The sequence below is a fragment of the Ahaetulla prasina genome, chromosome 8 (assembly GCF_028640845.1).
Source record: "Ahaetulla prasina isolate Xishuangbanna chromosome 8, ASM2864084v1, whole genome shotgun sequence".
Classification (NCBI taxonomy): Eukaryota; Metazoa; Chordata; class Lepidosauria; order Squamata; family Colubridae; genus Ahaetulla; species Ahaetulla prasina.
Genome location: NC_080546.1, coordinates 51,493,864 through 51,506,367, shown reverse-complemented (window position 1 = coordinate 51,506,367; position 12,504 = coordinate 51,493,864). Strand labels below are relative to the sequence as shown.

The following is a 12,504-nucleotide window of genomic DNA, read 5'->3' as shown; positions in this document are numbered from 1 at the left end:
TGATACCTAACTCTTTTTTCTCTGATTCTTACAGATCTTTCAGGACAAATTTGATAGTTTCAGGCACACTGATGAAGTAATGTAGAAAAATAGGAAACAGAAATAGAAAGCCTCATGAGTGAACTGTCCCATGGAACATAAAGATATTATACATCAGATACAGAAATCCTGTTAATCATTTGATGACACCAGAGTCAGAATCTCCTATTTTCTATGGGTGCCACCTAGTGATTATGATTATGCATATTTTTGTGACTTAGATCTAGGATGCTTCCAAAGAGTAATTCTTACTTATTTCTAGAAGCGGCTTCTTATGCTATGGAGAAATAAAGGATCCAGGAAGAATTTTACAGCAGCGTGCCCACATAGTGATGAGGATTCACAGGATTGAGATTACTGTTGCCCAAACATGTTGTTTACATTCAACATGTAGTCGATTTGGTTTGTTTATCTTTCCAGCCTGTTTATATCTTTGAACTTGCAAGTGTGGTTGGATTATTAAAGTAACATTTCACATATTGTTAGCCATCAATAGAGAGTGTGTTCCTTTGATATACATAATCCTCTGCAATAAACTTGTGAGCTTTTTGCAATTTAACACAGCAAAACAGGAATGATGCACCCAATTCTATCTATTATTTTCTTGTTTTGAATTCTATTTACAATGTTATGTCGCCGTAAAGAGTTTTAAGTAATGATAAAGAATATTTAACAAGAAGCAAGCAATATTTATCAAATGAATGCCCAAGAACATTTCAAATAATATTGGACATTATAAATTTGTATGTTATCAATAATATGCTGTTAAAGCAGGCTGCCAATTTTTAAAATAAATTTAAAACAAATGTATTACGCAGGCACTAAGACCTAGCAAGCAGAAATTAAATGATGTTTTTAATTGCTATTTTAAAGTAGATCTTAAAAGCATTGCTTAACATATTCCTAGGTCTTAGGGAATACTTATATTGCATTAGCAAATAAAGTCTAAACCAAGAATGCTAAAATCATTCCAAATTACACAGAGAATGCTTCCTGAACAATATATTCCTTTGCTTAGTTTCTAAACAGATACTATGATCACCAAATTTCTGTTTAGAAATATATATTTATTTACTGATGTTTGAAACATTTTAGAAACTCAGAGGAAAAAGAAATTTGTTTAAGCTGCCTTATTCATTGCTTTCTGTCTACAGCTTCAAAAGTTAGTAAATAAGTACAGTTAACAAAGGTAGTCATAAGGACAGAGGAAAAACCCTCTGCAATGTCTTTTTCTGGCTTATAGCAAATTACAAAAAGTTTGCTGTTTTCAGTTTTTCAAGTTTGCATAATGCAGACTTCTATGGCGATTCTCAGCCATTCAGGTCATGGTTGTCCCAAAGGTGCTTTGTTTTTCCTTGAAGACATTTTGCTTCACATGTGAAATGCTTCTCATCCAGGAAGCATCAGAACTGAAGAAGCTTCTTGGATAAGGAGTGAAATGTCTTCAAGGACAAACAAAGAAAGTCCAGTTGCCTTTTGAAAAAGATCTTTGGGACAAGATAAGTTACAGTATGTTTTGTTGTTATTTTTAAGTTGCTGTTCTGAAGGGTACGGTCCTATCTTTACTCTAAATTAAGATTTAAACTATTCTAAATATTTGCAATACATATGCATATTAGAGACAAGTTAAACATGCATGATGTTGTGTTCATATGAACATATGTGTTCATATTTTTAAAATATTTTTTTAATCTTGCTTTTTTTCATATACAACTGAAGGAGCCAAACATGCCTAATACTCATTCTTCCTCCTATTTCTTCCACAGTAACAACCCTGTGAGATAGGTTGGGCTGAGAGAGAGTAACTAGGAGGTCAAGGTCACACAGCAGGCTTTCATGCCTAAGGCAAGACTCATCCTAACCTGGTGTCTAGCCTGGTGCCTTAACCACCTGACATGTGCCATAATTCTACATACACTTTGTATACAACAAGATACATACACAAAAGTCAGGATTTGGAGCAACGCTTATTATTCTATTCCCAGACTATCTAAATAAGTAAAGGACTGTTAACATTTTGTATGCCCTTACAAAGGGCCAGCTCTGTATATCAGGATAAATAAGTGCCTTGATATAAGCAAACCTTTACTGGTTATTTACTGTTATACCCCCCCCCCCTCTGTGGGGGCCCCTACCCTCTGGAACGAGCTCCCTCTGGGGCTTCGTCAACTCCCCGATCTCAGGTCCTTCCACCGCGAGCTGAAGATGTTGCTGTTTCGAAGAGCAGGACTAGCTTGAACGTAGTTTTTAAATTGGGATTTTTAAAAAAGGGGTTTAATTGAGGTTTTAAATTTGTATTTAAAAGTTTTAGGGCATCAATTGAATTTAACTGTCTATTCTTTTAGCTGTTTATATGTATTATATGTTTTCTGTTGTTTTTTGGCTGTGAACCGCCCTGAGTCTTTCGGGAGATGGGCGGTATACAAATATAATAAATAATAATAATAATAATATTGTACTATTGACTAAATCTGCACTACTATTAATCTTCTCATCATTCCTATCACCCATTTCCTTCCATTTATGACTGCATGACTGTAACTTTGTTGCTTGTATCCTTACGATTTATATTGATATTGTTTCTGGATTGCTTATTTGTACCCTATGACTATCATTAAATGTTGTATCTTATGATTCTTGATGAAGGTATCTTTTCTTTTACGTACACTGAGAGCATATGCACCAAGACAAATTCCTTGTGTGTCCAATCCAATCACACTTGGTCAACAAAAAATTATATTCTATTTACTAGTTATAAGTAACAGTCCTTTACTGGTTGTACTTGTTTAACATGCTAATTCATACTCTATTGAAGCAAGATAAAGTAATGACTCTTAGCCTGTGGCTAATTAACCGTGCTGCCAGGAAAGCATGTATTTATCAGGAATCAAACTGTGTTAGAAAGTCTTTTGCTTTTTAAATTAAAATGTCTGTTACGTGAACTTGGGAGTAAAAAGGTATCAGGATCAAAACGAAGGAGGATAAGACTGATAATTCAATATTCAAAATGCTGTAGATCCATGATGGCGAACCTGTTGGCAGAAATGGCACACAGCGCCCTCTCTGTGGGCATGTGAGCTGTCACCCAGTTCAGCTTCACCGCACATGCATGCACACTTCCTGCCAACCAGCTGGTCTTTGGGTGTGTGTTGTGCATCCACGGAGGATGGGGGGCTGTGGGGGGCCTGTGCGCACATGCATGGGGCACATGCGGGGGGCATGCATGCATGCACAGGGAAGGGTGTGCAGGGAGCTGTGCATACATGCACAGGAGCGGGGTGCATGTGGGAGGCTGCGCAGGCATGTGCAGGGCGGGGCGTACGTACGGGGCCCAAGTGCGCATTGCATTTTGGGGGTTCGGGTGCAGGTGAGTGCATTCGCACATGCGCAGCTGCGTTTTGGGCAGTCAGTTCAGAAAAGCTTGGCCATCACTGCTGTAGACTGTATTTTCATCCACATTGATTATCCATTTATATTTTGATTACCTAATTATTTTATATATTCTAGTTATGCTGGTTTATGGCAATCATAAAAATTTGATTTGATGTATTTTGGGCTTTGTTTGCATCTTAGGGAGAATTGAGTTTTCAATAGATATTGCATCATCTCAGCATTTGCTGTTTATGGTACTGGTTTGTAGAGATATATGAAGTGTTTTTAATTGATCTGATTCTATATTGCTTCCATATAATCCCATCTTAAAGTGTTTTAATAAGATTTAGTAAAATGTATTAATACAAAAAGAAAAAATTAAAGTAAAAAAATCATTAAAAGAGAGCTGTAGTAAGGAAAGCAAAACAAAGTTAACCATTTATCTGTGGCATTCATACTCAGAAAGTCTGAGTGAAAAGATAAACATAAGGAGGCATCAAAAACTGTGAAACAATGTTGTGGAAAAATTGGTTGTTTTTCCCAATATAGTATTATACCATCAATGGAAGAGAAAGTTTTCTTCATTAGAAGCTTCTTTAAAATTGTTTGCTTGATCTATCCCACAGGATCGGTTTCCAAGGCAACAATGTGTAGTGTCTTTCATTAGCTTTCACACAAATGCAATGTAAGCAAATTCAAAGTTTGTACTGATGGGCCTAGAAGTTCACAGTGCATGGAAAACAGGCATCTAAAAAGTTACACATGAAAAGCTATAGACTCATTGACTGATTTTCACTCTTCTTTGATATCTGTTTTTCACATGACCCGTTTCTTCAAGTCCTTCCACCGACATGACTGGTTCAATTGATTATAATAGTGCTGGATCAGTTTTCCAATAACACTGATCAATATTTTTTTACAACAATGCTAGGCAACACAACAGTTTTCAGAGAAGAAGCATCAAAAGATAGGACACTTTTTACAGTATATGGTAGTTATTTTTTACTCATCTAATAAAAAAAAACCTGCCAATATTAATTAGGATGCTATGGCTTCATCAAAGAAATCATAGAAGAAATGTAGTAGCCAGTCAACAAAATCAGTGCTTGAGGCAAGCATAATAATCTTATTTGGAAATCATGACAAACCAACTCCAGACAAAAGAAAGTGTACATTAAGTAGTTTGTATACTTGCAACAGCTAGTTGATATAAGCAAAAGTATTAATTATAGGAGACTGAATGCTAGCATTGAAATAAGATCGCATCTGGAATAATTAAATGGACCTACAGATGAATATCACTGAAATCAAATTGACTATATACTCTGCAAACAAAAATTCAGCCAACAAAAACTGTCTCAGTTCATGAACTCCTTACAAAATTACACCTTAAAACTAAAAACAAATAAAATAATCAGGCCAATAAGATATAAACTCAGGGATAAAGTTATGTGATAATGGTAACAAAAGACAAAAAACAAAGTTGTGGGAGATTATGAAATGCCAGAACTATTTCAAATCTTGTACACCAGGGTTCCCCAATCTCTCGTCAGTGGACCAGAACTGGGCTGTGACATGCCAGAAACTGGGCCACACAAACAAGTAAAGCCCCATCCATAGGATGCAGGCAGCATGTGAAACCATGCTCCCTCTGGTCCATGGAAAAATCTTTCTCCACAGAACCTGTCCCTGATGCCCAAAGGTTGAGGACCACAATAGGTGCTTCTTGTAAAGATTTCTAGCACTAGATGAGGTCTAATGCTAGTCTAGTGCTGGTCATGATATGAATTGAATTACTACATATTTTTTCAAGGGAAATTGTTCTCAAATACTGCTAATGTGCACCATAGATGGTTGTGGGAAATATACTAGGGGCATTTTGTGGGACTTAAGAAGTACATATTGAATAACAGAATAGCAGAATTGGAAGGGACTGTAGAGGTCTTCTGGTCCAATGCCCTGCTCAAGCCTGAGGCTCAGGAATGCCCAACCCCCAGGCCATGGCCCACTAACACGCCACACCTGTTTCGAACAGGGCCGCGTTAGTGACAGTCAAATGCGATGCGTGAAGCTCCATGAGTGGCAGGCCCTTACGCTCGAGCACAAAGCTCCACTCGTGCGAGTAGCAGGCCCTTGCAGTCACGCATTAAGCTCACTTGTGCAAGAAGAGGATGCTTGGAAAGCGCTTGTGCTTGCATGCGAAGCTCCACTCACGTGAGCTCACTCACTTCATGCATAAGCGTATAGACAAGTGGAGTTTTGCACGTAAGCACAAAGGTTCGCTATTCCAGAGTGGAGCTTCGTGAGTGCATGCACCCTCAACTAATGTGGGTAGCTCCATTCGCATGAGTGAAGGGTGCATCTGCCCCAGGGGTGAAATCTATGTACTTTCCTTACTGGTTCAGAAGTGCATGTCTCACATGCACACACAGACATGTGTAAAAAACACATTAAACCAGGTTAAAACCAGGAAGTAATGATGCCCCGGGTGGATGGGTGGAGCTTTGCTCCGCCATCACTACCACATCGCCGAACTACCAGCCATGATTGCTACCGGATCATGCGATCTGGTAGCATTTCTCCCCTGGTGTACCACCTTGCTTGCACAAATGGAGCTGTGCGCATGTATGTGCCTGCCACTCACCTGCCCCCCACGTGGCCAAGGTGGAAAGGTTGGGGACCAGTGCCCTGTACCATTTCAGACAACTGGCTATCCAATTTCTTCTTAAGAACCTCCAGTGGAGGCAAGCTGTTCCACTGATTAATTGTTCTATCAGGAAATTTCTTCTGAGTTCTAGATTGGATAAGTTGATAAATTTCCATCTACTACTTCTTGTTCTACCTTCAGGTACTTTGGAGAATAAGTTGACCCTCTCTTCTTTGTGTCAAGTCCCTGATGTCAGTCCTAGTCCTTCTCTTCATTATACTAGACGTCCCCAGTTCCTGCAACCATTCTTCATATAGTTAGTATTGAGATTCAGTAAAACACAGAAATGGTCCCCATTTAATGCTTTGTTCATAGTTGGTGTTTAATTTCCTAGAATGAAATTTCTGAAAAACAAAAGTTCTTTTCTTTCAAAGATAAGGAAGTTGTTCAGATGCTACAAGAATCCAAGTATTAGGGAAAGAGAGCAGGCAGTTTGTTCATTTTGACTTACTTTTGTAGGCTCATGGAAAGTTTGTAAGAAAAAGCAGATACAGTAGTTTCAGCTTTCCAAATAGATATAAAGAGATTACACAAAAATTAAAGAAGTGTACTTTTGAGTTCCAAGATGGGAATAAAATGGAGGCTGTTTAAGAAAGAAGGTCTGTTTATGGATGAGCAGAACCCCCATACACACAGCATGCAGGACAGCTGACAAAATGGAGTTGAGAGTAGGTGTGTTTTTGTATCTTCTTTGGGCTTTGTATTTGAGATTCCTGTTCCTGTGCAGGAACATGTCCTTTAATCAGGGGTGAAATCCACCAGGTTCTGACAGGTTCTGGAGAACCGGTAGCGAAAATTTTGAGCAATTCGGAGAACCAGCATATATCATCTCTGGCTGGCCCCAGAGGGGTGGGAATGGAGATTTTGCAGTATCCTTCCCCTGCCATGACCACCAAGCCATACCATGCCCACCAAGCCACACCCACAGAACCAATAGTTAAAAAAAATTGGATTTCACCACTGCCTTTAATATTCTAACAGCTGTTGTCAGATTCTTATGGGATCATGGCTGGCTCTGTAGGCAAAAGGGAAAATGCAAGTCCTAGGTCCATGATGGCGAACCTATGGCATGTGTGCCAGAGGTGGCACACACAGCCCTCTCTGTGGGCATGTGCACCGTTGCCCCAGCTCAGCCAGTTGGTCTTTGGGTTTCTGAGGTGCACATGTGCACCAGCCAGCTGGTTGTCGGGGTTCTGTTGCTCTGGCGTATGCATGTGCTTCCCGGGCACTCTGTGCCTAAAAGGCTCGCCATCATGATCCTAGGTGTTTGTCTGAGCTAATCTTGTCAACTTTTGGCTTGCCTAATTGTGTTGCTTATTTGGAGCCTCTGTTTGCTTTTTGCTTATGAATAGAGTTGTCCAATCTTTCTGAATGGATACAAAATCTCCTAATGGCCTCTTCACGTTTTTTGCTTGACACAGGGGCTGTTTCCTGCCTTTGTTAAGATTGTTTTCATTTCTCCTTTAATGCAAGTAGTCTATCCTGCCTCTTTTAATATTCCCCAAAATATTTCATTCTCGGGGTGTGTGTGTGTGTGTGTGTGCCGACTTCCTACAGAAGGAGTAAGAAAGACTTGGAATTTGTGGGCAAGGGGTGAGAAAGCCATGGTAGAAACTACAGAAGTGCCCCTGGGTGATGTATGGGTTCTACAATCGAGATCGTTCATTAGTTTAATAGGGAGTCATTTAATTTATTGCAACATTTGTGCGCGCAACCTGTGTACGTATATAGATATATCTGCAGCTGTTGCTAACCAACAGGCAGAATAGTGCTAACGCAACTACCGCAGGGGTAAACGGAGCTGGGTTACTCCTAGAGCAAAACAAACCGTCGATCGCGATCTCCTCTGTAGAGCTTCAAATGCTCCAGTTGGGAGGCAGCGTAGCAGGGAAAGGCCGAGCCCTCGGCGGATTTGCACCGAGAGTTGGAAGCGGGAGGAGCGGGGTCCTTCCCAGTTTCTGCCCTCTGGAGTTAACCGAAAAGGCAGGTCAGGAAAGGAAAGAGGCACGTAGATTAGGATCAGTTTACATGCTGGAACGCGAGTTGAGGCTTGCGTATGCCTTGAAGCTGGAAAGGGCGGGAATCGTGGCTCTACCCCGCCTGCCTCTCTCTCCCCTTTATCCGTTTCTCGCAGCAGTCTTCGGGTTACATAAATCGCGGCGTCCCACTTGAGGTTCCGCAGTTGCACGGCCGATTTAGAGCTCTGGCTGGGCTTTTCCTCCCCCCGCCCCCCTTCCAGGATTTTCCCTTTCTGCTCCTCGAAGCCTTCGGGGCTGTGATCTCCAATCGGCCGTCGGCAAAACCCTCTTGCCCGTTAGCTAAAAGCTCGTGCAGTGGAGTCCCGGATGGCTCTGGACAGCGGAGAGTTTTTCTTCAGGTGGGCGGTTGGGGCCGCCTCGGCCTTAGCTCTGTTGGCGGCCGCCGCCGTCTCCTTCCTGGCGCTTCGCAACTATCGACAATGGAAAGAGATGAAGGCCATCCCGGAGATCAGACCCTGGTATCCAATCCTGGGTAACTCTCTGCTCGCGGAGAGCGACGGCGAAGGTAAAAACTTCCAGCCCATTTCTTCCAAAGAGTCTTGGGCGAGCCGCGGCGGCGCTTCAGGGTATAAACTTCGCCGACCTGCTTATCCCAGTCAGCTGGTGAGCGCCTGTGCAGCTGGAGAGGCGAGCAGGTGAAGACAGAAGCAAGCGCTGAAGTGCTGGGGAAGGGCGCTTGGGACCGAAACGAAAGTTTGAAAGTTTGTTAGATGTTGCCGACGATTCATCTGAACTACGTATCCCTTTCATAATGAATTATTTTGCACATTAGAAGATAACCTTTAAAACAAGACCCGGTGGACAAGAGCAGGGGTCTCCAACCTTGGTAACTTTAAGACTTGTGGATTTCAACTCCCAGAAACTCCCAGCTTTGCTGGCTGAGGAACTCTGGGAGTTGAAGTCCACAAATCTTAAAGTTGCCAAGGTTGGAGACCCTTGGACTAGAGGTAGAGCTCTTGCCTCACAATCAGGAGGTTGTGTAAGTTCGATCCTAGGTAGAGGCAGATGTAGGGTCTCCTGCTTGGGCAGTGGGTTGGACTAGATGACCTAGTCAAGGTCCCTTCCAACTGTGTTAACTGTAATAGCCTAACAGTCAGGATTAAAATACCCTCCATTCTGTGTCTGCATCTCAGTTCAGTATCCCTATCCTAGTAGCTTGAGATTCTGTTATGATTTATCACTGAAGAAAAGTGAGGACAACTGTTCACTTTCAATCATTCTCTACATTCAAAATCAGGGTAATTTACACATGGTAATAGAACAGTTCAGCTAGATCTTGAAACCGAAAAGCTGGTGACCCAAACAAAGCAACAAATTCAGAGCAGGAAGGGAAATAAAAGTGATTTCTTTTTAATGTGCATTAGACGTTGTTATGTATTAACGTTTGTACCTTTAAATATTTGAGCGGGAAATCAGCACGTTGCTGATTGGACGAAGCCTCCAACAGAACTGTATAAAAGGAGAGGTTTTTCCCCCAGCCTGTTGCTGGGTTCACCCTATATTAAAGAGCTGTTGTCACTACCCTGGTCTCCAGCCTCGTTACTTCCAGAATATAACATTGGCGACGAGGATGGGATCTCGAGGCTGAGGAGAACCAGAACCGAGCTGAAGCACGATAGACCCGAACCCAGCAAATCCAGGGCAGAAAAGGCGAGATGGCCAGTTACACTCCACCCGCACCGTTCGACCCGGCTAAGGAGAAATGGGGAATGTATATGACCCGTTTCGAAAGTTTCCTAGAAGCCAACGAACTGCACGGAGTTCCAGACAACCGAAAAAGGGCTTATTTCTTAAGCCACTGCGGTCCGGAGGTCATCGACATCGCGGAAGCCCTGGCAGAGCCAACGCCGTTGCAGTCGGTGTCGTGGCCAACTTTACAGACTTTACTAAGGAACCACTTCGCACCAACGCCGTCCAAATACGTGCGGCGGTTTGAATTCGGGGAGCGAAGGCAGATGGAGGGCGAGTCTATCGGTGACTACATGGCCGCCCTAAGAAGAGCGTCCAAGGACTGCGGATACCGTGACCTAGACGAGGTGCTCCTCGAGCAACTCATCCGAGGTCAAAGACATCCGTTACGGCGACGGCTGCTAGCAAAGAGCAACCTAACGCTGGCCAACGCTCTGGACGAAGCCAGAGCACATGAAATGTCATCCCAAGCGGCAGAGACGCTACAGAAGCCGGTTCCACAAAAGGCGAGCGCGAAGGCAACCCCGGTGCACCAGGAGGAGGTTCAGACCGAATCCGACGGTGAAGACGAGGAAGGGGTCTGCCGCACCGAAAAACGCGACAAAGGGGACCGAGACGAATGCGGAAGCTGCGGGGGTCAACACCAGCGCCAACGCTGCAAATTTAAAGATGCGACATGTCGGTGTGGGAAGAAAGGGCACCTAGCTCAAGTTTGTCGAGCGCCCAACCTTCCCGCCGAAAATTCAAATCGGCCAATCAGGCGCGGAATCGGCAAGGCGACCCGCGATTGGCTCAAACAAAAAGGCGGATTCCAACCAAACAACTGTGGTCATAGGCCGCCTCGACCAAAGTGGAGAAGAAGATCTTCACCAGGCCTAAAATAGAGGGAGGCGGTGCCGGCTTGAAGTAGACACGGGATCAGCGATCACCATCATGTCCTGGGACACTTTGGCGAAATCGCTGCCGTCCGTCAAGCGCCACCTGCAAGCACAACGACTACGGGTCCACGACTACCAGGGAATCGCATCCCTGTTCGAGGACCACCTCCGTCCGAGTCGAGTCGGCCCTCACAAGAAGACCCTGCCCATCACGATCGTCGAAGGAACTCTGCCCAGTCTGTTGGGACTCGACTGGTTTCGTGCCCTGGGCATGGGAGTGACTGGCATCTACAGAAGTGACTGCAACCTGAAAGACATTCTCTTTAACGAGTTCAAGATGTCTTCAAGGACTGCCTGGGCAAGTACAAGGGGACCCCTATTTCCTTCAACTTAGACCCCAGGTAGCCCCATTAGGCTTAAGGCGAGGAGAGTCCTTTGCCCTAAAACCAAAAATCGATAAGGAGCTGGACAAGCTCATAAATCAGGGGATTTTGGTGCCAGTCGATCACGCAAAGTGGGAGACGCCAATCGTCACCCCCATCAAACCGGACGGGTCAATTAGAATTTGCGCTGACTACAAGGCGACGCTTAACAAAGCCTTACAGAAAAGCGCGTACCCGGTTCCCGTAGTGCAACACTTATTGCACTCTTTGGGGCAAGGGCAAGTCTTTGCAAAGTTAGACTTGGCCCAAGCCTACCAACAACTGCCAGTAGACGCCCGCACAGCCGAAGCCCAAACGATTGTGACGCACAGGGGGGCCTTCAAGTGCACCCGATTGCAATTTGGGGTTAGTGTGGCACCAGGGCTGTTCCAAAACCTGATGGAACGACTACTGCAAGGGCTCCCAGGGGTAGTTCCCTACTTCGATGATGTCCTAATTTCAGGGGAAAACATGGAGGAATTGGGGGAGCGGTTAAGAAAGGTCTTGAGCATTTTCCGGACAGCCGGGTTAAAAGTCAAGACAAATAAATGCCAGATAGGGGTCGAATCGGTCGATTTCTTGGGCTACCGGATAGACAAGAAAGGAATTCACCCTACTGAGAGCAAGGTTAAGGCAATTAGGAAGGCTCCAGCGCCCAAAAACAAAGCAGAGCTGCAGGCATTCCTGGGATTGGTTAATTTTTACGCGGTCTTTTTAAAGAACAAAGCAACCGTTGCGGAACCGCTGCATAGGCTCTTAGGGAAAAATACTGTTTGGTCTTGGGGAAAGTCAGAAAATAGGGCTTTTGAAGCAGTAAAGAACCTGCTCTCAAGTGATAGCCTGCTCATCCAATATCACGACTCATTACCCCTAGTGCTGGTTTGCGATGCATCCCCTTATGGGGTGGGGGCTGTACTCAGCCATAGACTTCCAAACGGCACAGAAGCCCCTATAGCGTTCTACTCTAGAACGATGTCCTCCCCAGAGAGGAACTACAGTCAATTAGACAAAGAAGCACTAGCCATTGTATCAGGGGTCAAAAAATTCCACGAGTATGTCTTTGGGCGGAATTTTGAAATCGTGACTGACCACAGACCGCTACTAGGATTACTGGCTGGCGACCGCCCAACGCCTGTGGCACTTTCGCCACGCTTGACCCGATGGACTATATTCTTAGCCGCTTATTCGTACAAGCTGCAGCATCGACCAGGAAAAGAAGTGGGGCATGCAGACGCGTTAAGCCGATGCCCACTACCAGGGGCGACCGAAGACCCCACTCCGGGGACGCCCATCCTCCTTATTGACTCGTTGGACTCTGGCCCAGTCACATCGAAGGAAGTGGCTCGGGCATCATACCG

At 44.1% G+C, this 12,504-nt stretch overlaps 1 protein-coding gene across 4 annotated transcripts in view; it reads left to right on the top strand.

The window, feature by feature from the left end:
- Positions 1-8,079: 8,079 nt before the first annotated feature.
- LOC131203549 (cytochrome P450 4V2) overlaps positions 8,080-12,504 on the top strand; it is a 29,371-nt gene continuing 24,946 nt past the window's right edge. Inside the window, exon 1 of one of the 4 annotated variants that reach the window (XM_058193895.1) lies at positions 8,080-8,662. In XM_058193895.1, coding sequence (XP_058049878.1) covers positions 8,464-8,662 — 199 coding nt within the window. In that variant the 5' untranslated portion in view covers positions 8,080-8,463. The remainder of the gene's footprint in view (positions 8,663-12,504) is intronic. The other 3 variants (XM_058193893.1, XM_058193896.1, XM_058193897.1) reach the window with 3 other exon arrangements.